Here is a 24,814-nt window from a genome sequence, read left to right as displayed (position 1 = left end):
ATTTATTTTTTTTTTTCATCACAAAAATATTGGAGAAACCATACGCATTGCTGTGTTTCAAAGTCAGTGCTGATTTTCAACTCTCGCCCACAGGAGACCTTTTAAAAGATCTTTGGTTCCGGAACCGAAGAACCCAGTTCAGATAATAAAACTTCATCGCTCACTGATGATTGGTCATCGAACGACACAGTTGTGCGTCTTCACCTCGTACCGCCGAGAGAATCCTTGGCCACAAGCTGAGCAGGAAAAAGGTTTCACTCCGGCGTGGGTTTTCATGTGTCGTGCGTGGTTTCCGCTATCGGAGAATCTTTGCCCGCAAACCGAGCAGGAAAAGGGTTTCTCACCGGTGTGCGTTACCGCGTGACCTTTTAAAATTGCCTTGTCGGAAAATCTCTGGCCGCAGACTGTGCAGGAAAAGGGTTTCTCTCCAGTGTGGATTCTTGTGTGAATCCTCATATGCCCCTTATGAGAAAACCTTTTTCCGCAATGTGAGCAGGCAAAAGGTTTCTCTCCAGTGTGCACTTTTGTGTGCCGTCTCAAGTATCCCTTATCAGAGAACCCTTTCCCGCAAAGTGAGCAGACAAACGGTTTCTCACCTGTGTGGATCCTCGTGTGCAACGCTAAACGTTGCCTTGAAGCGATTCGTTTCCCGCAAATGGGGCAGGCAAATGGTTTCTCCCCGGTGTGGATTCTCATGTGCTGCTTCACGCGGCTCTTATAAGGAAACGTTTTTCCACACTGGAAACATTTCCAGCGTTTGCTGTCATGACAGTCAGGCGAGTGTGACGGGTCGTCGCTATCTGATAGCGGAGGAAAGAGGCCGTCTGCTTGGCGGTCACTTCCTGTTGTCATGTGGTGACGCGAGCTGCCGCTGGGAAGCTCCGGCCCTCCGCTTTTCCCACTTTGACCATCATCTTCGCTCTTCAAATGGACACCAGTGGACGGCAACGTGGTCGTATCCTCCTCTTCCTCCTCGTCTCTTTTGACGCCGGAGAGCGCCGGCTCCTCTTTGACGCGGGGGGGCTCCGACTCCGCTTCCTCTTGAACGCGGGAAAGCTCTTTACCGTCCACTTCCGCTTTAACGTGAAGGAACCTCGGCGCCTGTCGCTCAGGACCGAGACGTTCACAGACATCTGCAAATCACAAGACAAACACGCGGGTGAAATCTCAGTTCTGTGCAACCTCCCCTGTCAATTAGGTCTGGCCGTGATCAGCATATCATCTAAAAATGCCTCGAAACGATAGGGTAATATTTCCCCGGTCACTTCACTCGGTTATGAGATGTTCTCTTCGGCGTAAAGAGCTTCCGTGTCAGAAGGGGCGTGTTCGTGTTTTCATTGGAGAATGTCTGGGTGATGTCACGGACAGAGGATGCAGCCAATATGGCGACCACTTGAATGTCGTACAATGACACTTCCGCAAGTTTGCGCATGGACGATGCGCTCTCGGCTCTATTTTTTAGTATAGACATTGAAGTGAATAATGTTATATGTATTTTTCATTCCAATAACTATTTTAGAATGTTTATAGGCATGACACTTGACCTTTCACTTGCAGAGTACATTACGCACTGTAGAAGAGTACCTGGAAATTCCTAGTCCCTTTTAAGCTCTCTGACATCTCTTCTGATTATTCCTTGCACTCTTCTGCCAGAAATCATCCGAAGAGCACCAGATTGTGGAAAATTTGCGGTGATGTGATTGGATGGAAAAATCCGTGACGCAGTTTCTAACGTTGCTCTCAAGAGATGAAAAATGCTTAATATCGGCCTGATTATCCGGATGCGCGTACCCACTTCAACATTTGCTCAAGAGTGACCGGAAAATGATAATCACTAAGTAAATCTTTGCTTTCGTCGATCCTTTTTTTGGTTGTTGTTGTTTGGAAGGATGACCCGCTCTCCGCTCATATTTATTTTTTCGTATCGACATTGAAGTGAATAATGTATTTTTCATGACAATATATATTTTATAATGTTTATAGAGATGACACTTGACCTTTAAAACTCTACTGTGCACAGCAAAATCCATTTATCAGCAACGTCCAGAAACGCCGCCGGCTTCTCTGGGCCCGAGCTCATCTAAGGTGGACTGCTGCAAAGTGGGAAAGTGTACTGTGGTATGACAAGCCCACATTTCAAATAGTTTTTTGGGAAATTATGGATGTCGTGTCCCTCAGGGCAAAGACGAAAAGAACCATCCGGACTGTTTTGGATGCAAAGTTCACAAGCCAGCATCTTTGATGGTACAGGGCCGTGTTAGTTCCAACGGCGTGGGTAATTTACACATCTGTGAAGGCACCAATAATGCAGAAAGGTACACACTGGTCTTGGAGAAACACATGCTGCCATCCAAGCAACGTATTTTTTTCCATGGACACCCCTGCTTATGACAGCAAGACAATCCCAAAGCACATTCTGCACGTGGTACAGCCACCTGACTTTGTTGAAAAAAAGACTGCGGGTATTAGACTGGCTTTTCGACTTTAGTTCCAACGGCGTGGGTAATTTACACATCTGTGAAGGCACCAATAACGCAGAAAGGTACACACAGGTCTTGGAGAAACTTCCGCAAACACGTCCGCAACTTTGCGCATGGGATGACAGGCTCTCCGGTCATATTTAGTTTTTAGAAAGTTTCTGTGAGCAATCGAACGCAGCCTGAATTCGATCGTAACTGTCCACTAAACGAATGACGAAGAACACCATCCCTACTGTGAAGCATCGTGGTGGTAGCATCATGCTTTGGGGTGTTTTTCTGCACATGGGACAGGACGACTGCACCGTTTTAAGGAGAGGATGACCGCGCCCATGGATTGGGAGATTTTGGGGAACAACCTCGTGGTTGGGTCTTTCAACATCACAATGACCCGAAGCGCACAGCCAGGCAAACCGAGGAGTGGCTCCGTAAGAAGCATATCAAAGTTCTGGCGTGGCCTAGCCGGTCTCCAGGCCTAAACCCAATAGAAAATCTTTGGAGGGAGCTGAAACTCCGTGTTTCTCAGCGACAGCCCGGAAACCGTTCTGATCTAGAGAAGATCTGTGCGGAGGAGTGGGCCAAAATCCCTCCTGCAGTGTGCGCAAACCTGATGAACAACCACAGGAAATGTTTGACCTCTGTAATTGCAAACAAAGCCTACTGTACCAAATATTACCATTGGTTTTCTCAGGTGTTGAAATACTTATTTGCAGCTGGATCACACAAATCGTTAAAAAAAAAAATAATAATACATTGTGATTTCTGGATTTTTTTTTAGATGGTCTCTCTCACAGTGGACATGCACCTACAACGAAAATTTCAGACCCCTCCATGATTTCTAAGTAGGAGAACTTACAATATAGCAGGGTGTTCAAATACTTATTTTCTTGACTGTATCGCCTTCAAAACATGCAAATTCATTCTTCATGTTTACAGTGGTACCTCTAATAATCTGTTCCAGAAGTTGTTTCGTAACGTTTTCGTAACGAGCATTTTACATGTAAATTGCCCAATCCGTTCCCAAAAAAAAAACCCCAACAAAAACTCACAAAAAAGTTGTACTCTTCCAATCTGTGCTTGCGTGATTTGGTGACAGTCGATTGCAAAGCATCGTGGGTAAAGACTGACGTCCCTTCTAGCTAATGGGATGCCAGGAAGATGCTCCGGCGATAGCCAATGGGAAAGCAGCTCTATCGCGCCACACAAACCTAGATACAGGAAGTGCATCATGGGTAAAGAATGATGTCCCTCCGAGCCAACGGGATGCCAGGAAGATGCTACGGCGATAGCCAATGGGAGAGCAGCTCTATCGCGCCACACAAACCAAGATACAGGAAGTGCATTATGGGTAAAGAGTGATGTCCCTCCAAGCCAATGGGATGCCAGGAACATGCTCCAGCGATAGCCAATGGGAGAGCAGCTCTATCGCGCCACACAAACCAAGATACAGGAAGTGCATTATGGGTAAAGAGTGATGTCCCTCCGAGCCAACGGGATGCCAGGAAGATGCTACGGCGATAGCCAATGGGTGAGCAGCTCTTGAGTAGTCTATGTATTGTCGTCACGCAACCATTAATATTTATTGCATTATCAACTGCTTATATATATAAATTACTAATTGACAAATATGTATTATTGTTCGATGTGTGCAGGGTGTTCAAATACTTATTTTCTTCACTGTATTATAATAAATGCATCATAAAACAAGTGAGCCCACCTCTGCGTCGCACAATTCGGGGCTGCAGACTGAACACAGCGTCCAGGAGTTGAGGTCGTGGCTCCTTCTCCTCTTTTGGTCCGCAAAGTCGTTCCTCGTACGCCGCCGCCCTCCTTGCGCACATTTTTCATCCGCCGTTCGCAGTTTCCCGCTTTTCGTTGCGGGGATGAGAAAAGCAAAGCGATAAAATCGGACGTGTGCAACAATCGCAGTGTGGCGGGACTTCATTTTGGAGATTGCGGGTTAAACTGCGGACGGCAAAATGCGTACGGGATCATTTGTACATTCTACAAAAGGAGTCCAGAATCCTGATCAAGATCGTGACGATTCTGAAAATAATCGTAATGGGATATTATTCATTATTAAGGTTTCTTGGACTACATTTAGATATTTGTACGTAGGTGTCGAACCCTGATACACATGAGTTGCCTTCACAGGCCACGTGAAATCATGCGGCGGGCCGGATCTGGCCCACGGGCCTCGGCTTTGACACCCGTGTCATCAACGTCATCATTTATGATTTGACAATTTGAAATTTTGGTCCAGATTTGAACAAAAATCACAGAAGTTAATACACATGATTTAGCTTCGTGGGCCATATAAAATCATGCGGCGGGCCGGATCTGGCCCCTGGGCCTTGACTTTGACACCTGTTTCATCAACGTTATCATTTATGATATGACAATTTGAAATTTTGGTGCAGATATGAACAAAAATCACAGAAGTTAATACACATGATTAATCTTCGTGCGCCACATAAAATGATGCGGCGGGCTGGTTCTGGCCCCCAGGCCTTGACTTTGACACCTGTGTCATCAACGTCATCATTTATGATATGACAATTTGAAATTATGGTACAGATTTGAACAAAAATCACAGAAGTTAATAGGCATGATTTAGCTTCAAACTGTAATAATTTTTTTTAAAAAAATCATAAATAATAATAAATAAATATTCATTGGAAAAATTTGTAAAATATCTAGGCCTACATAAGATTGACACACACTCCAAGTAAAATAAAATTATGAAATATTAATTTATTAAATTATATTTAAAATATTTTAAATATATATATACATACATATATATATAATTTTAATAACATATTTTATAATTATATAAATATTTTAAAAAATAAGACAATATTATATTATATATAATAATAGTATTTAAAAATGAATATTCATTGCCACAGGTGTAAAACTCAAGGCCCGGGGGCCAGATCCGACTCGCCATATGATTTGATCTGGCCCACAAAGGGACCTCGTGTATCAACTTTTTTTTTTTTATGATTTTGATTCAAATCTGTACCAAAATTGCAATCAGTCACATCATAAATGACCATCGCAAGCAGTTTTGTGTTCCCAAACCTCGGCAATAATTGCCAAAAAATAGTTCATAAATGGATGGAAATGTGCAGCATGGTGGATTCAGCCAGCAAATCGTTGGCCTCACAGCTCCGAGGACCTCGGGTTCGATCCCGGCCCCGCCTGCTGGAGTTTGCATGTTCTCCGTTTTCCTCCCACAACCCAAAAACGTGCAACATTGATTGGACACTCGAAATTGCCCCAAGGTGCGGTTGAGGGTGTCTACGCGTCCTGCGATTGGCTGGCAACCGGTTCAGGGTGTACCCCGCCTCCTGCCCTGTTGACAGCTGGGATAGGCTCCAGCACTCACCACCACCCTTGTGAGGATGCGCGACAAAAGAAAATGGATTTCGCAGTCATAACGGCCCCCCTGAGGGAAACCGGAACTACAATGAAGCCCGCTTTGTGGTTCCGGTTCCGTACTAGTTAGTTGAGTAAACAAGACGACTTTACCTCACGCTTGATTTGTACTGAGCGAAGTGTTGCTCTTGAACGTCTCACTTTTTTAGCAAGCTATGCTAAACTAGGATTAGAAGACCCACGCGGAGGATGTTTTGAGTCCACTGCAGTAGTCAGTGACCAGGGGCGTCCCCCGTCGAGGATTCCGAACATTCAGTCCAAATTCGGGAAGATTTAGCCGAAGCGCGACCATCCTAACAAGTCGGACATGTATGAATATGAATAAATATTTAAAGCGGCAGGCCACCCTCCCGACTACAAGCGTTAGCTGGAATGACGTAGAATTATAAACTAAACTGCGCACTCTGCATCCGACATTGGTTCCGCCATGGTCAACGGACTCTGACTTCCGGTCAGGGCAAAAAAAAAAAAGCACGGTAAACGATGCGATTAATCTATATACTTTGGAGGTTTTGGATCCCTAGCGACATGAATATTCATAATTATAATGATGAATTACGAAGGTGGAACTGAAACACACTTACCGGTTGGAGGGATTTGCGAGTTGGGATCGAGGAAAAGATGACCGATGATTAGATGAGTTATTAGCAAATGGATTTATCACCAATTAATGCAATACAGACGTCCGTGTTTTAGCTCGGTATCCGCTAGGCCAAAGAAGAAGAGAAAAACTGCCCGGGAACAAGGTTTTTATATGTATGGGTCCATGGGTAAAGATGGCTGCCCCTCCCAGTATGGTCTCGGGTAACTTTCCACTCCTTATCTGGTGTCCTTCGTCGCCACGGCAACGCCTGGGCGAGGAGGATGTCATTGGCTGCTTTTGTATGTACAAAGATCAAGGACAGCCGCCACGTTGCGCAACACATTCTTGTCAACGCCTTATCTGTTGATTACATATTTAAGGTCATATCTAAGCAAAAAATAATAATAATAATAATAAAAAGTACTCTCTTGAGCTATGAAATAGATCACAAAAACACACAAAATCATAAAAGTATCACTGCGTGAAATATGGAAAACATAAAACACTCGCGAGTCGTCCAAACATACCATAACATTCAAGGTTCGGGACACCCGTGAGCCGTAAAACCTTCAGGGCAGAAATAGACAGCACAAAAAACAGAAAAAAAAGACAATTATTATAATGATAATTATTGTCATATCATAAATGATAATGTTGACGACACAGGTGTCAAAGTCAAGGCCCCGGGGGTCAGATCCGGCCCACCACATGATGTTATGTGGCCCACGAAGCTAAATCCTGTGTATTAACGTGCGTGATTTTTGTTCAAATCTGTACCAAAATTTCAAATTGTCATATCATAAATGATCACACTGTGGTATTGGAAGCATTTTTGTGTTCCCAAACAACAATTGTTGAAAAACACATTCCCCTTGATGTATGATTTCAAACTCGAGGCCCGGGGGACAGATTAGACCCACCACATAATTTTATGTGGCCCGCGAACCTAAATCACGTGTCTCAACTTCCGTGCTTTTTGTTCAAATCTGTACCAAAATTTCAAATTGTCATATCATAAATGACAACGTTGACAACTCAGGTGAGAAACTCGGGGGTCGGGGGCCAGATTTGACCCTCCGGATGATTTTATGTGGGCTACAAAGGCAAATCATGCCACGATTCTTGTTCAAATCTGGACCAAAATTTAAAATTGTCATACCATAAATGATGACACAGGTGTCAACATCGAGGCCCGGGGGCCAGATCCGGCCCACCTGAGGACTTTATGTGGCCCAACAAAGGCAAATTATATGTATGAAGTTCCGTGATTTTTGTTAAAATCTGGAACAAAATTTTAAATTGTCATATCATAAATGATAACCTTGACGACACAGGTGACAAACTCGAGGGCTGGGGGCCAGATCCCACCCGGCAGATGATTTTATGTGGGCCGGAAAGGCAAATCATGTGTCAACCGCCATGATTCTTGTTCGAATCTGGACCAAAATTTCAAATTGTCACATCATAACAATAACGTTGACGACACAGGTGTCAAAATCGAGGCCCGGGGGCCAGGTCTGGCCCGCCAAAGGATTTTATGTGGCCCAACAAAGGCAAATTGTATGTATTAAGTTCCGTGATTTTTGTTAAAATCTGGACCAAAATTTCAAATTGTCACATCATAACAATAACGTTGACGACACAGGTGTCAAAATCGAGGCCCGGGGGCCAGGTCTGGCCCGCCAAAGGATTTTATGTGGCCTAACAAAGGCAAATTATATGTATTGAGTTCCGTGATTTTTGTTAAAATCTGGACCAAAATTTTAAATTGTCATGTCATAAATGATAACCTTGACGACACAGGTGACAAACTGGAGGGCTGGGGGCCAGATCCCACCCGCCAGATGATTTTATGTGGGCCGGAAAGGCAAATTATGTTTCAACCACCATGATTCTTGTTCGAATCCAGACAAAAAATTTCAATTGTCATATCATAAATGATAACGTTGACGACACGGGTGTCAAACTCAAGGCCCGGGTGCCAGATCTGGCCTGCCGCATGAATTTATGTGGCCCGCGAAGCTAAATCATGTGTATTAACTATTGTGACTTTTGTTCAAATCTGAAGCAAAATTTCAAATTGTCATATCATAAATGATAATGTTGATGACACAGGTGTCAAAGTCAAGGTCCCAGGGTCAGATCCGGCCCGAGGTATGATTTTTATGTGGCCCACGAAGCTAAATCATGCATATTAACTTTTGTAATTTTTGTTCAAATTTGTCGCAAAATTTCAAATTGTCTTATCATAAATGATAACGTTGATGACACTGGTGTAAAAGTCAAGGCCCGGGGGTCAGATCCGGCCTCCCACATGATGTTACGTGGCCCGCGAAGTTAAATCATGTGTATTAACTTCCGTACTTTTTGTTCATATCTGGACCAAAATTTCAAATTGTCATATCATCAATGATAACGGTGACGACACAGGTGTCAAAGTCAAGGCCCGGGGTCAGATCCGGCCCGCCGCATGATTTTATGTGGTCCGCGAAGCTAAATTATATGTATTCACGATTGTGATTTTTGTTTAAATTTGTACCAAAATTTGAAATTGTCATATCATAAATGATAACGTTGATGACACGGGTGTCACAGTCAAGGCCCGGGGCCACATCCGGCCCGTCACATGATTTTATGTGGCCCGCGAAGATTAATCATATGACTTTTGTTCAAATCTTTACCAAAATTTCAAATTGCCATCTCATTAATGATAACAGTTAGATATTTTCAGCATTTTTTTGTGTTAGCAAACAACAATAGTTGAAAAACACATTCCCCTTGATGTATGATTCCAAACCTCGTTCATAAATTCCATGTGGAAATATGATAAGGCGATCAAAGATTTTTATGGTTTCACAGTCATTACAGCCCGATGAGGGGAAACCAGAATTCCAACGTGGCACGTGACAGAAACTTTAGTCCAAGGAATTATTCATTCCGCCACGGACCAACACAGTGGACAAACTGGATTATGAAAATATTAAGTAATAGAGGGAAACTACTGAACCGGTTTTTGGAGAGGAAAATGGCGCTGAACTGCCTGGGGGGCATTTTGGGGCTTCAGTTTTCCCCGAGACGGCGACCTTCCCGTCCATTACATTCCCCGCGGGGATTCGACGCCGGGGTTTTCCCTCTTCGCTTGCCGTTACCGAGGGAATCCTCGTTAAAAAAAAATTAAATGTTTTAATTAATTGATTCATTAAAAAAAACACCCCCACGACCCACGTCCAGCATCAAACCGCCCCAGAACCCTCCCCGCACGGTCGCGGGGGGAGAGAAAATCGGACCGGGTTCACCCTGAACCCTCTCGATTCGCCTTGAAGATACTGCAATTGCGCTTTCTTGACTGTAGATGGGAGTGTTTTCCATAGTTTTGCGTGATTAGGTTTGCAGCACAGGTGTCAAACTTATTGATAAACCTCGCTCAAAATTTATGATGAGAACACTTTACAGTATTTTGATGCTTGTTTCAAACAGATTTATTCAAAGTCAATTAAGTGTGTATTTATTGGGCAAGTATGTTAAAACCGTCAGACACCCCCCACCCGAGTCTGTCCGGTGGCTGCAGGGCAGGTCAGGAGAACAGCTCGGACGGCAAGCACCAGGGGTTCCCCTACAGGGCCACTCAGGCAGACATCCGTGAGGAGGGACTCGATGGCAAAGCAGGACCCAAACAAAAACGGGTAACCGCTGCGGGTGAAACACCCCCAAGACGTAGGGGAGAGGCGGCGGCTGCTGATGCTGGTCCAGAACTGACGGAGGCGGCGGCTTCTGCACCTAGAGAGTTAGCGGTCGTTGCGAATCAGGCACCACCAAGGCGTGAGCGACAGGCGGCAGCGGATGCTGATGCTGGTCGAGAACTGACGGAGGCGCCAGCTTCGGCACCGAGAGAGTTAGCGGTTGTTGCGGCTCAGGCACCACTGAGGCGTGAGCGACAGGCGGCTGCTGATGCTGGTCGAGAACTGACGGAGGCGGCGGCTTCTCCACCGAGAGAGTTAGCGGTTGTTGCGGCTCAGGCACCACAAAGGCGTGAGCGACAGGCGGATGCTGATGCTGGTCCAGAACTGACGGAGGCGGCGGCTTCTCCACCGAGAGAGTTAGCGGTTGTTGCGGCTCAGGCACCACAAAGGCGTGAGCGACAGGCGGCTGCTGATGCTGGTCCAGAACTGACGGAGGCGGCGGCTTCTGCACCTAGAGAGTTAGCGGTCGTTGCGAATCAGGCACCACCAAGGCGTGAGCGACAGGCGGCAGCGGATGCTGATGCTGGTCGAGAACTGACGGAGGCGGTGGCTTCTGCACCGAGAGAGTTAGCGGTCGTTGCGGCTCAGGAACCACCAAGGCGTGAGCGACAGGCGGCTGCTGATGCTGGTCGAGAACTGACGGAGGCAGCGGCTTCCCCACCGAGAGAGTTAGCGGTTGTTGCGGCTCAGCCACCACCAAGGCGGGACCGACAGGCGGCGGATGCTGGTCGAGAACCACCAGAGGCGTGGCCGAGTGGTGGCGGCTGCCGCGCCTTGGGCACCGTGGAGGCGTTGGTGAGAGGCGGCGGCTTCTGTGGCTCGGGGTCAGGCACCGCCGTGGCATGAGTGGGAGTTGGGTCTCCTCAGCCTGGTGCCATCAAGCCTTGGTAGGAGTGAACCGGGAGGTATAACGACTTGGACGCCTCCGCTGCCCACCACGAGGGGGACCCGGATACAATGCCAAACGCGTGCCCCAGAAAAGGTCGAGAAGAAGATTTGGGCTGAGACACACGGGGGCTATAGACGGGGAGTGGTCACGGTAATTGATTTGGGGTAAAAAAAAATAGGGTGGGGAAAAAAATCTAATCAGTCAGAATCGGGCAGGTGGTTATATAAGTCCAGGTCCTCGCCAAAATCAGAAAAATCCAAGGTCTAATAAATTGTTTGAAGGTGAACAGGTCAGGGGTGGAGGATAATCATGGTCAGTTCGTTCGGTCACGAGCACGAGACAAGGTGGAGGACACGCTGCTGTGGTGGACGTGGCAACGAGACAAATACTCACAAGTCGCTCGTAACTCACGCTAGGCTCATACACACTCCATCCATCCATTTTCTTTGCCGCTTATACTCAGGAGGGTCGCGGGGAGTGCTGGAGACTACCCCAGCTGTCAAGGGGCCGGCGGCCGGCGGCCAGCTCATTTCCGCCGCCGAAGTGGCTGACCACGGCGCCGAGCCGGGCCGCTTTACGGCGTTGTCGTCGCTCGCGGCTGAGTGCGCCATAAACAATTGTTTACCACTGCCGCCGTCGGCGGTGTTGTTCATCGCAGACGACGGCGGCAGTTATGAACAACGCTGTCGGCAATGGCGCACTCAGCCGCGTGCGATGGCAACACCGTAAAGCGGCCCGGCTCGGCGCCGAGGTGGCTTATCACGGATGAGATGAGCCACTCCAGCCGAAGGCGTGACCGGTGGAGGCGGCGCCGAAGCCGTGACCGGCGGACGCGGCACCGTAGCTGTGACTGAGGGACGCGGTGCCGAAGCCGGCAAAGGCAGAAGCCGTCCGACGCGCACATCGACACATTTAGCACCCCTGTGATATGTACGCGGATCTTTTGCAACGTTATGAGAGAGACCGATTACGTGGCCCGCCCCAAACTATTATTTACACACCTACCTGTCATTTGGAACCCACGGAGCTCTCGTCTTTTGCACCTGTGCAATCCATTTTTCATGACGAACCAGGTCTCTTGCAACTTATGAAGGGTAAATCCATCCTCTCTAGTGTTCAAGCAATGCAACGAGCCGGCATTTTGGCTAACACGAAGGAACAACGGGCAACCTTCCCGGAAGTAAAACTAATAGAGACAACCGAGTCCACTTGGGGGCGCCGCTGTCCTTTACGTCACTTCCTGCTTCTTCTCGAAAGCAAATCCCTCGAGAGGATTTTCATGGCGGGAGTTACAACAAACTGTATACGTAAAAATCCTATTTTGTGGTGAAGAAACGCATGGGTTCATGTTGGCTGCCGTTTTTTCATTAATATACTAAAAATCATCCATTTCATGACAGTGGCCCTTTAAAGCCGCTCAAGTATGACAACAGACAACAATTTACCTAGATAAAACAAGGAGTGTGTAAAACATGCTAAAGTATATATTTTATTTTATTTTATTTTATTTTATTTTATTTTATTTTATTTTATTTTATTTTATTTTATTTTATTTTATTTTATTTTATTTTAGCCTGGGATGACCAAAAATCGCCAGCGCGAGGCGCCACATCCCCATTTGTCCAGACAGGTCACGTGATCCCCGCAAATGCGGAAATGGAATGGCGACTAGCTCTGAGGAGAAAAAGCTGAGTTCAGCTGGACAGCCAGACAAACACAAACATAACGTATATTTGTGTTACGTACGGAAATTAAGGATTTCCCGGATGTTAGCTTCACTGCGTAGCCCCCACGTTGACCTTCTACAATCTGTAAGTGGTTTTTTTTTTTAAATGATATTTTGTATCCGCTTTTACTATGCTGATTATGTGCAGTATTTTGTATCGACTCGACAAGTATCGCCGTAATACAGTGCCTAACCAACGATATCTATGTTCTGCGTGTAGATAACCAAACAATGCATATTAATCTCATTTAAAAAAAACAGATTTAAAGTGATACCCCGCCCCCTTTTTTTAATGCCATTGATATATGATATTAGAGGATAATAAAAACATGTTTTGACAGACATGTGTAATGTTCTCATTTCCTAAATAAAAATCGGGCTGCATTTCACAATGGATGGGGTTTCAATTACGCCATCTTGTGTGCCACAGAGGTCAGAGAACACAGGTGATTGGTGAAGCGTGGAGTTTTTTTCCACCGTTAATTTATCCGATTGGTTAAGGGTGGTGGTGACATCACTGGAAACCTACGAATAAGATTTAATAAGAGAACGTTGTATGTGTTCAAATAATCTGAATTTCCGCTTCTTCTTTTACAGATACAAAAAAAAATGACAAGACTCATTCCAATTTTTCTTCATCATTTAAAAATAATAATAATTCTTTTGTCTTTTAAATGTTTTTATCTGTCTTACCAAACTTACTTTTTGGCTTTTTCGGACGGGAATGACGCGAGTCTGACGAGGGAGCTCCGGCGGCGGGCCGCGAGCCGAAGCTCTGCTAGCGGCGGGCCGCGAGCCGAAGCTCTGGTAGCGGCGGGCCGCGAGCCGAAGCTCTGGTAGCGGCGGGCCGCGAGCCGAAGCTCTGCTAGCGGCGGGCCGCGAGCCGAAGCTCTGCTAGCGGCGGGCCGCGAGCCGAAGCTCTGCTAGCGGCGGGCCGCGAGCCGAAGCTCTGCTAGCGGCGGGCCGCGAGCCGCAGCTCTGCTAGCGGCGGGCGCGAGCCGCAGCTCTGCTAGCGGCGGGCCGCGAGCCGCAGCTCTGCTAGCGCCGGGCCGCGAGCCGCAGCTCTGCTAGCGGCGGGCCGCGAGCCGCAGCTCTGCTAGCGGCGGGCCGCGAGCCGCAGCTCTGCTAGCGGCGGGCCGCGAGCCGCAGCTCTGCTAGCGGCGGGCCGCGAGCCGCAGCTCTGCTAGCGGCGGGCCGCGAGCCGAAGCTCTGCTAGCGGCGGGCCGCGAGCCGCAGCTCTGCTAGCGGCGGGCCGCGAGCCGCAGCTCTGCTAGCGGCGGGCCGCGAGCCGCAGCTCTGCTAGCGGCGGGCCGCGAGCCGCAGCTCTGCTAGCGGCGGGCCGCGAGCCGCAGCTCTGCTAGCGGCGGGCCGCGAGCCGCAGCTCTGCTAGCGGCGGGCCGCGAGCCGCAGCTCTGCTAGCGGCGGGCCGCGAGCCGCAGCTCTGCTAGCGGCGGGCCGCGAGGCGCAGCTCTGCTCGCGACCTCCTCCGGACGCCGAAGCTCGGCTCGCAGCCCACCGCCGGAGCTCGCTCGTCAGACTCCGCGTCATTCACGTCCGAAGAACCATCCGCGTCTCCCGGCCCGGGGCTCTGGGTGCCTTGGTTTACACACTTTCGTCCCGCGCGGAGACCTACGCGTAGTCAGACTCCGGCGTCATTCCGCCCGAAGAACCAATCTGAATATTCAACATTATCTACAGCCACAGGTTCAAATCTGTATGGAAGTATTCCTCCGTCTTCCCGATCAACCGACACTGCTATTTCTTCATCAGATGAGGATAAAAACTACTAAAAACAAAAAAAAACTGGTTTCTCTGCTGGGGTCGTTGTTCACACCCCCGAGAACAGTCTACCTCCCCCGTGATTGGTCGGTTCCTCGGCTCCGGACGCAGCCATCATATAAAACTCGAGGGCCGCACTAACATTAAACTTTCATATTAAGGTCAGGGCCACAAAATAATTTTTCATGGGCCGCAAATGGCCCGCGGGCCGCCGGTTCGGGGACCCCTAACCAAGGGTCTCGAACTTAATTTACCTTGGGACCGCTCGAGGCAGAGTTTGGATCAGGCTGGGCCGCAGCATCCACCCGTCCATATTTCTTAGCCGCTTATCCTCACAAGGTTCACAGGGAGCGGGCGGTAGGCAGGGGTGCACCCCGAACTAGTTGCCAGCCAATCACAGGGCACATGGAGACAGGCAACGAAAAACCCACGCAGGCATTGAACCCCGGTCGGCAGAACTGTGAGGCCAACGCTTTCCAGCTGCGCCACCGTGCCGAAAGTTATTGATTTTAAAATTGTCGGATCCCGATTCAAGATGGCGGTGGCCCCACAAATCCACGAAATACACCACATCATAGATATAATGAAGTTAGTAATCCCTATTCTAGTGAGAGCTATGTTGTTGTTTACGGGATGTGCCCCCCCTTCCCCCCACTCAGCTAATCCTCTTATCTACTTGTTTTGCTCTACAAATACGCTCCCGCTTTGCTCGCTAGCATCTCATTCCATGACTCCATCGTTAATATTATTTTTTTTTTTTTGGGGGGTGAGACCCCGTTGTGGGTGATGGCCAGGCTGTGAGACGGTGCCCCGCCTCGGTCTCGGCGACATCATGGCTGCCGCCGCCGCTGCTGCGAAAGGAAAGGGTGAGTCTTTCGGTTTGGGAATCGAACCCGTGTGATTGATTTTATGTTGCCCACGAAGCTAAGTCATGTGTATTAGTTTCTGTGCTTTTGTTCAAATCCGTACCAAAATTTCAAATTGTCATATCTTAAATGATAACGACACAGGTGTCAAACTGAAAGCCCAGGGGCCAGATCCGGCACACCCCATCATATTATGTGGCCCGCAAAGTTAATTCATGTGTATTAACTTCAGTGCTTTTTGTTCAAATCTGTACCAAAATTTCAAATTGTCATATCAAAAATGATAATGTTGATGACACGGGTGTCAAACTCAAGGCCCGGGGGCCAGATGTGGTCCACCGCATGATGTTATGTGGCCCGCAAAGTTAAATCATGTGTATTAACTTCAGTGCTTTTTGTTCAAATCTGTACCAAAATTTATAATTGTCATATCGTAAATGATAACGTTGACGTCACGGGTGTCAAACTCAAGGCCCGGGATCCAGATATGGCCCAAGGTATGATTTTTATGTGCCCAGCGAAGTTAAATCATGTGTATTAACTTCTGTGCTTTTTGTTCGAATCTGTACCTAATTTCTAATTTTCACATCATAAATGATAACAGTGACGACACAGGTGCCAAACTCGAGGCCCGGGGGCCAGATCTGGCCCAAGGTATAATTTTTATGTGGCCCGCAAAGTTAAATCATGTGTATTAACTTCCGTGCTTTTTGTTCAAATCTGCACCAAAGTTTCAAATTGTCATATCATGTATATTAACATTGATGTATTCTAAGCATTTTTGATTTCTGATTTCGAAATTCCATGTCGAAATATGATGAGACTGTCAAAGATTTTGTTGGTTTCACAGTCATAATTCCCCGATCAGGGAAACCGGAACTCCAATGTGGGCCGCGACAAAAAACAGTTTGACATTTTACAAAGGGCACATTTGCACTCGAGTTAGTCTAGTCTAAATATTGAATATTTTCTGCCCTTTGTTATCCATTCAAACAGGCTCCAGCTGACTTTTCCGTTCTTTAAATTCACTCTGGACTGCCCTTTTTTTATTTTTTTTGGTGTTCCCCAGACTTGCTCCAAATGGAATCGGGGAGAAAAAAAAATGATCTCAAAGTCCCTCCTTGCTCTTCCCCAGGCTCTGCCAAGGGGGGAGGCGGCGTTCGCTTCTCCGAGGACCCCCCGGGGGGGGCCGGCGCCCCTTCGCACGTCCACTTCGATGACAAGCTGCACGACTCCGTTATCATGGTCACCGCCGAGGACGACGGCAGCTTCCTGGTGAAGGTGACGGCAACCTTGCCGTGGCAACCGTCGTAAAAAATCTCTGAGACACGCCAGTAAAACAGCAGCAACACGCTAGCGCAGCACTAGCATGGCCGGTAAAAGTCACTTCCTCGGCACGTATATTCCGGTCTTTACCTTTTCCGCTCGGGTCTCGGTCCAGGTGGGCTTCCTGAAGGCTCAGCACCGCTACGAGATTGCCTTCACCCTCCCCGAGGTCCCGGCTCTCGGGAAGGACGTTTTTCTGGCGCCGGCGCCGAGCCCCCACCTCCGGGTCGTGGACGTCTCGCCGGCTCCCGAAGGTGAGCGCCGTTGCAGCTGAGACCGCATCGACGCGCCACCCGGTTGAAGTCAGTCCACGGAAGCGGGGGTTCTATTATTTTCTTCATTTCGAAAACACGAAACCGGTGTTGTTGGGAGTTTGGACAGGAATCATTTCTTGAACCCGATTCCAGAGTAAATCCATTTGAAAACAGGCCCCCCCACCCCCATGGAAATGCGTGTTTCCTGAGACGGTAGTCCGCAGTTCTTACATAATTTTGCGGTAACATCAATAACAACAATGGTGGATCGTGTCTGGGAGCATTTTTGGGGAAATTTGAAGCTTTTCTGCCTCACATTTTGACACCGTTAACCTATGACCTGGAAGACTCAATTGAAAAATATATTAAAATGTACATTAAAAAAAGGGGGGGGGGGACTGCCCTGAGACTGCCCGATCTCATCTGATCTTCGATTGGTTAGTAATTGGACGGGAGTCCAATTAGGAATAGCAGGTGCAGGTGTCTGAGCACCACCTCATGGTTATGTGTGCACATGCCAGATAAGAGATAATGCTGAATCTTTTATCCCTTGCGTGTCTGTTGTCCACCCCCCACCCCACTCCCACCCCCTGGAGGTCTGAAGGTCACGTGCGAGTACATGGCTCAGCAGGAGGGGGTGCTGTGCGAGCAGGTGCAGCTGCTGAGTGAGGCCAACGACGACGTCTGCGTCACGGTCAAAGTTCACGCCAGAGTCATGGGTAGGATTCTTTTCGCACCTTCAGCCGCCATTTTTTTTTTTCACTCATAGAACAGATGAATATAATGCATGAGTAGTATAATGTTTACAGTGGCACACAATACTACCAGATCACCCCCCTCCCCCCCAAAAAAATCAGCTGCAATATACATCGAACAATAATACATATTTGTCAATTAATATTTTTTATATATAAGCAGGTGATAATGCAATAAATGTTAATGGTGGAGTGACAACAATACATTGACTACTCCAGAGCTGCTCACCCATTGGCTATCGCCGGAGCATCTTCCTGGCATCCCATTGGCTCGGAGGGACATGAATCTTTACCCATGATGCACTTCCTGTATCTTGGTTTGCGTGCCGCGATAGAGCTGCTCTCCCATTGGCTATCATCGTAGTATCTTCCTGACGTCCCATTGGTTAGGAAGGAAGTCAAGTTTTACCCATCATGCACTTCCTGTTTCTTGATTTGTGTGACGCGATAGAGCTGCTGTCCCATTGGCTATCGCCGGAGCTTCTTCCTGGCATTCCATTGGGTCGAGGGACATCAATCTTTACCCATAATGCACTTCCTGTTTCTTGGTTTGTGGGGTGTGATAGAGCTGCTCTCCCATTGGCTATCGCTGGAGCATGTTCCTGGCATCCCATTGGCTAGGAGGGACATCAATCTTTACCCATAATGCACTTCCTGTATCTTGGTTTGTGTGCCGCGATAGAGCTGCTCTCCCATTGGCTATCATCGTAGTATCTTCCTGACGTCCCATTGGTTGGGAAGGAAGTCAATCTTTACCCATCATGCACTTCCTTTATCTTAGTATGTGTGGTGCAGTAGAGCTGCTCTCCCATTGGACTGTCGACTGTCACCAAATCACGCAAGCACAGATTGGAAGAGTACAACTTTTTTGTGAGTTTTTGTTGGGGTTTTTTTTTTTGGAATGGATTGGGCAATTTACATGTAAAATGCGCTTCTACTTACGCAAAATTCACGTTATGAAACGACTTCTGGAACAGATTAATAGAGGTATCACTGTAAACATGAATAATCAATTCCCTTATTTTGAAGGCGATACAGTCAAGAAAATAAGTATTTGAACTCCCTGCTACACTGCAAGTTCTCCCACTTAGAAATCACGGAGGGGTCTGAATTTTTCATCGTAGGTGCATGTCCACTGTGAGAGAGATGATCTAAAAAAAATCCAGAAATCACAATTTATTTGTGTGATAAAGCTGCAATAAGTATTTGAACACCTGAGAAAACTAATGTTCATATTTGGGACAGTAGCCTTTGTTTGCAATTACAGAGGTCAAACATTTCCTGTAGTTGTTCATCAGGTTTGCGCACACTGCAGGAGGGATTTTGGCCCACTCCTCCGCACAGATCTTCTCTAGATCAGAACGGTTTCCGGGCTGTCGCTGAGAAACACGGAGTTTCAGCTCCCTCCAAAGATTTTCTATTGGGTTTCGGTCTGGAGACTAGTTAGGCTACGCCAGAACCTTGATATGGTTCTTACGGAACCACTCCTTGGTTTTCCTGGCTGTGTGCTTCGGGTCATTGTCATGTTGAAAGACCCAGCCACGACCCATCTTCAATGTTCTTGTTCCCCAAAATCTCACAATACTCTGCCGCGGTCATCCTCTCCTTAATACGGTGCAGTCGTCCTGTCCCATGTGTGAAAAAACACCCCCAAAGCATGATGCTACCGCCCCTTTGCTTCACAGTAGGGATGGAACTTGGGATGGAACTCATCATTCTTCTTCCTCCAAACACGGTTCGCGGAATTGTAACCAAAAAGTTCCATTTTGGTCTCATCTGACCACAAAACTTTCTCCCAGGACTCCTCTGTATCATCCAGATGGTCATCGGCAAACTTAAGACGGGCCTTGACATGTGCTGGTTTAATCAGGGGATCATGATTTGAAACCATGACGTCTTAGTGTATTACCAACAGTCACCTTGGAAACGGTGGTCCCAGCTCTTTTCAGGTCATTGACCAAGTCCCGTGGTGTAGTCCTGGGCGGATTCCTCACCTTTGTAAGCATCGTAGAGACCCCACGAGGGGATATCTCGCATGGGGGTCCACTCTGTCATGTTCAGGTTCTTCCATTTTTCTCATGATTGCTCCAACACGGGACCTTTTTCCACCAAGCTGCTCGGCAATTTCTCCGTAGCCCTTTCCAGCCGTGTGGAGTTGTACGATTTAGTCTCTGGTGTCTTTGGACTGCTCTTTGGTATTGGCCAGGTTACAAGTTTGAGTCTTACTGATTGTATGGGGTGGACAGGTGTCTTGATGCAGCTAATGACCTCACACAGGTGCATCTGATTCAGGATCATACATGGAGCGGAGTTGGACTTTTAAAGGCGGACTAACAGGTCTTTGAGGGTCAGAATTCTGGCTGATAGACAGGTGTTCAAATACGATTTAGTCTCTGGTGTCTTTGGACAGCTTTTTAGTGTTGTCTATGTTACAAGTTTGGGTCTTACTGATTGTATGGGGTGGACAGGCGTCTTTATGCAGCTAACGACCTCACACAGGTGCATCTGATTGAGGATAATACATGGAGCTGCGTTGGACTTTCAAAGGCGGACTAAAAGGTCTTTGAGGGTCAGAATTCTAGCTGATAGACAGGTGTTCAAATACGATTTAGTATCTGGTGTCTTTGGACAGCTCTTTGGTCTTGGCCATGTTACAAGTTCGAGTCTTACAGATTGTATGGGGTAGACGGGTGTCTTTATGCAGCTAACGACCTCACACAGGTGCATCTGATTCAGAGTAATAGTGGGCAACTAACGACCTCACACAGGTGCATCTGATTCAGGATAATACGTGGACTTTTAAAGGCGGACTAACGGGTCTTTCAGGGTCAGAATTCTAGCTGATAGACAGGTGTTCAAATACTTATTTGCAGCTGTATCACACAAATAAATTTTTAAAAAGAATCATACATTGTAATTTCTGGATTTTTCTTTTTAAATGATCACTCTCACAGTGGACATGCACCTAGGAGGAAAATTTCAGACCCCTGCATGAGTTCAAAGTGGGAGAAATTGCAGTAATGCAGGGTGTTCAAATACTTATTTTCTTCGCTGTATATGTACTGTTGCCACCTGCTGGCGTTTAGGGTCACTACGACAACCACGGCATCGTTCACGCCCGCTTTGACGCTGTCTTTTCCAGACCGCCATCACGGCACACCCATGCTGCTGGAGGGCGTCCGCTGCATCGGCATGGAGCTGGAGTACGACTCCGAGCAAAGCGACTGGCAGGGCTTCGACTGAATCTCCGAGGGGGAACCGGCGGACCCGAGACGACAACTGTGACCAGCATCTCTTTCCCCCCGCCCCTTTGTACCCCCCCCCCCCCCGCCCCAACTCGCTCTTGCGTTTGCCACATTTGGCCACACGGGGGCAGCAGCGCTCTTCAGAGGCGCTGGATTTCCCTGGACTGGGAAGTGAATCGGCAAAGGAAGTCTGGAACCACCTTTCATTTTATACCCCTCGTTTTCATAAAATTCGTGGCAATTCCGTGGCCCCCCCGATTTTCCTTGTGCAAATCGAAGACGTTAGTGGACATGAATATCAGAAATATTGGCAGTTATCAATCAAAACCTCATCATTGTGTCTAAGAAAATAAACATTGCACATCACGATCATATAAAGTCAAGTGTACCAGGTTTGGCTGGTTAAGGTCAGGTTTAGCGGCTCGTGCGCTTTTTACGAAGCAGTTTTTTGTCTTCAGTGTTATGCAAAAATTTATTTGTGGGCCACCACCATCTTAAATTTGGATGTCTACAATTTGGAATCAATAACTTTTGGAAAATAGGACTTCAGCATAAGCGATATTTACCCGTACATGTAAAACCAAGCTGTCATTAGCGGGGTAAAAAAAAAAAATTGCCATTTTTTTTCAATAAACGTCTTTAAATCAATAAAAATAATATTAAATAAATAAAAAATTAAAAAATAAATGTCTATTGAACAAACTGTATCAAATGACCCATGCTCACGAGGGGAAAATGCTAACATTTACGTCAGGGGTTTCAAACTTTCTAATGGGCCACATTGTAGTTCTGGTTTCCCTCAGCGGCCCGTTATGACTGTGAAACAAAAATATTGAATTGTCTCATCATATTTACATCATGAATTTATGAACTAGTTTTGAAATCATAAATCATTGGGTTTTTTTTGCAACTATTCATATTTGGTCACACAAAAATGCTTGTAATATCTGAACGTAATCATTTATGATACATGAAAATTTGAAATTTTGGCACCGATTTTTACAAGAATCGTGGAAATTGACACTAGATTTGGCTTCGCGGGCCACGTAAAATCACGCGGTGGGCCGGATCTTGCCCCCGGGCTTTGGGTTAGACACCTACGATTTAAGTCATTAAATGTGCACCTGAAACACGCATACTACTACTAAAAAAGCTCTAATACTGCAACTACAGTTAAATATTTCATATTTTAGTAGTATTTGTGAGTGTTTCAATTTTTACGCGAAAAATGAGGAAAAGTTGAGCTGTTGTAGAAAAAAAAATTAAAAATTGGAGCAATTAATGCATAATTTGGCAAAATTTTGGCGGGCAAAGGAGCAAATTCCATAAAACTGCGCAAGAGGATCTTCACCAAATATATCAAATATGGTGGAATTGTGGAAATGTGTATGTGTAATGCCCAAAACACCAATTTTAACCTTGTGAATGTATCCCGATTCCTCATGTAAACATTTTACTACAATTTTAAGACCATGTTGATTTTTTTTTTTTTTTAATATTCAGCAAGACAGAAGAACTTAACTTCATTGTTGTTTTTTTTTTACTTTTTTTTTTTTGTTTGTTTTCCTGTGTTGCGACTCTTCTGGAAAGTAATCGCGATCAGGTTCGGTGGGTCGGCGGCACTTACGTGACTCAACTGTTTTGTACACAAACAACAAAATGTCGGTTTCCCGATCCTCGAAGTGCCTTCCTCTCCCCCCCCCCCCGACCTGTTGTAATTTGTACGTCGTCTCCAATAAAAATAAAAACAAAATAAAATGAAAAAAAGTTGTCAGTTTGCGTCCTCCAGGCCGCGCAGTTCCTCGTGTGGCCGCCGAGTGTCGCTGTGGCCTACCGAAAGTCCCGCACCTGCCCACTAAGACTACTCCACGAAGTAATTACTTGTGATGGTTTCGACGGCTGCGTTATGCTTCAATAACCGATTGTTATTTTTTCACAATTATATTAATTACAGAAGATTATTTTTTTCTTCCCCCTCCTCTAATCACAAACACAAAAAAAACCCTATTGGGCTCCAACAAGGTGACAAACCAAACATTTAATCATCAAATTGAAATATTTTTTTATTTGAATGGCATCTGATCCGCGAGATTTTAAATTAAAAAAATGGAAAATTAAGTACACGGCTGCAGAAAATATGTTAATAGCCGCCATTGAGTTCAAGCGTGGCGTGGAGTGGGAAGATAATCGGAAACCTGCTTTAAATACGTCACAAGAACTGTCTTCTACATAAAAATTGGAATTATAGTACGAACATAAACATCGGTTACTCTTAAAATTCAACTATTTATTCTTTAGGGGAATAACATTTTAATCATGTGCTACCGACAAATATGATTAAAATTAACGATTATTTTTGCGCGTGTGTGTGCGCGTGTGTGTGTGTCGTTCCCGTGGAATAAATGGAAATACTCATAAAAAATTAAATATGTGTTTGATGAACACGGCTGGCGTTCATTTTTAGGCATGTTTGCAGTTTCACGCGCGCCCGTTGAATTTTATATTTATATATATTTCAGGATCTTTTTAAAAAAAAAAACACACACATACACACAAAAGCAAACAAAATAATAATACGATGAAAGCAGCGGATCAAAAAAGTTGATTTTCTTTTCAGGTGGGGAGGAGGGGCAGTAATTGATGCATAACCGTCCGGAAACCTTCTGGTCTGTAAAGCTTCGACAAAAGGAGCAATTTACGGCGTGTAAACACAGTGATGGTGGGTGGGTGTGAATAACATAAACACACACAAACACACACAAAATGGCTAAAAGAACTCCGAGCGGCGTTGCGTCTTCACAAAAACTCCGATGCGGCGAAATTGCTGCAACGTGAAATGGCGCTCGTGTGCGTGTCCGCGTGCGTGCGCGTGAGCGTGCGTCCACCTGTGTGGTGTGTGTGTGTGTGTGTGCGCGCGCGCGCGCGTGCGTGTGTGTTTGCGTTGCAATCAGCCTTCCTCTTGTCTCTGCTGAGTGCGGCCTGTGATTGACAGCTCCTATTGATGGCGGCCGAGATGAGGCCAGGGGAAAAGGATGCGTGCAGTAATTACGACCTTGGAGGAGGACAACACCCACACACACTCTCACACACGCACACAAAAACCAAACAAATATATATATATATATATATATATATTTACATAATTATACAAAACCGCTTGTTTTGCTTACAACGCGCAGCGGGTGCAAAATCAACTCAAGGCATCACAGCATATGATAACAAGCCCACTAAGCCCACTCGTGTCTATAAGTTTTTTTTTATTGTTATTATTTATATCACACATTGCTTGTGTATTAAAATAAAATGTTTTGGAATCGTTTGCAAAGCCGATGAAATTTCACTTCCGGCGCCCCCCCCCCCCTTTCGGGAATAATCGGAAAAGTGGGGTGAGATTTGATCGCTTCGGGAATGAAATTTGCAATTATTTGGCAGAATGAATGATTTTTAGAGATTGTTGTTGATTGTAACGCTACATTTTTTTTGGGGGGGGCGGGGAGGGGTGTGCGTTGTCCTTGTAGCAAAATGAAAAATGATTTCATAGGTGACACGGGTACACCGCTAGCTAATATGTGGAATAATGCGGTATAATATTTATTCACATGGAGTCTGGGTAAATTTTTGTTATTCATTTTGTAATCTCACAGTCAATTATTTAGTTTATTTAATAGCATGAGAAGGTCTGTCCAAAGTTTTGACTTGTGTAGTATTAAATATGTAGTTTCATAAATTG

At 46.3% G+C, this 24,814-nt stretch overlaps 2 protein-coding genes across 4 annotated transcripts; one reads left to right on the top strand and one right to left on the bottom strand.

Annotated features, from left to right (window-relative positions):
- Positions 1-6,739, bottom strand: LOC133494532 (gastrula zinc finger protein XlCGF8.2DB-like). Of its 2 annotated transcripts, none has more exons than XM_061808455.1 (3): positions 6,015-6,417; positions 4,195-4,345; positions 1-1,133 (listed from the first exon to the last, which is right to left on the bottom strand). In XM_061808455.1, the coding sequence occupies exons 2-3, from the start codon at positions 4,316-4,318 to the stop codon at positions 175-177; spliced, it is 1,083 nt and encodes a 360-aa protein (XP_061664439.1). In that variant the 5' UTR covers positions 4,319-4,345; positions 6,015-6,417; the 3' UTR covers positions 1-174. The 2 variants fall into 2 exon arrangements, with proteins under 2 accessions (XP_061664439.1, XP_061664438.1); XM_061808454.1 differs by lacking the exon at positions 6,015-6,417 and adding an exon at positions 6,506-6,739 and having other exon boundaries at positions 4-1,133.
- A 6,016-nt stretch (positions 6,740-12,755) lies between these two features.
- On the top strand, positions 12,756-22,833 carry adissp (adipose secreted signaling protein). 2 transcript variants are annotated; one of them, XM_061808472.1, is made up of 6 exons: positions 12,756-12,945; positions 15,404-15,504; positions 16,640-16,785; positions 16,946-17,084; positions 17,681-17,803; positions 20,982-22,833. In XM_061808472.1, exons 2-6 carry the CDS (start codon positions 15,471-15,473, stop codon positions 21,080-21,082), a joined length of 543 nt encoding a protein of 180 aa, XP_061664456.1. In that variant the 5' UTR covers positions 12,756-12,945; positions 15,404-15,470; the 3' UTR covers positions 21,083-22,833. The 2 variants fall into 2 exon arrangements, with proteins under 2 accessions (XP_061664456.1, XP_061664455.1); XM_061808471.1 differs by having other exon boundaries at positions 12,756-12,944; positions 15,410-15,504; positions 20,982-22,832.
- The last annotated feature ends 1,981 nt before the right edge of the window (positions 22,834-24,814 follow it).

Source organism: Syngnathoides biaculeatus, chromosome 21, assembly GCF_019802595.1.
Source record: "Syngnathoides biaculeatus isolate LvHL_M chromosome 21, ASM1980259v1, whole genome shotgun sequence".
NCBI lineage: Eukaryota > Metazoa > Chordata > Actinopteri > Syngnathiformes > Syngnathidae > Syngnathoides > Syngnathoides biaculeatus.
This window is presented reverse-complemented; position numbering and strand designations above follow the sequence as displayed.

What these genes read in the sequence shown, in the direction of transcription:
- adissp (XM_061808472.1), top strand. Translation starts at nt 15,471, where the DNA reads ATGGCTGCCGCCGCCGCTGCTGCGAAAGGAAAGG. An exon ending in ACGGCAGCTTCCTGGTGAAG is followed by an intron (nt 16,786 to 16,945) that starts GTGACGGCAACC and finishes GTCTCGGTCCAG; the next exon opens with GTGGGCTTCCTGAAGGCTCA. An exon ending in AGTTCACGCCAGAGTCATGG is followed by an intron (nt 17,804 to 20,981) that starts GTAGGATTCTTT and finishes TGTCTTTTCCAG; the next exon opens with ACCGCCATCACGGCACACCC.
- LOC133494532 (XM_061808454.1), bottom strand. Translation starts at nt 4,318, where the DNA reads ATGTGCGCAAGGAGGGCGGCGGCGTACGAGGAACGACTTTGCGGACCA. An exon ending in CCGAATTGTGCGACGCAGAG is followed by an intron (nt 1,134 to 4,194) that starts GTGGGCTCACTT and finishes TGTGATTTGCAG; the next exon opens with ATGTCTGTGAACGTCTCGGT.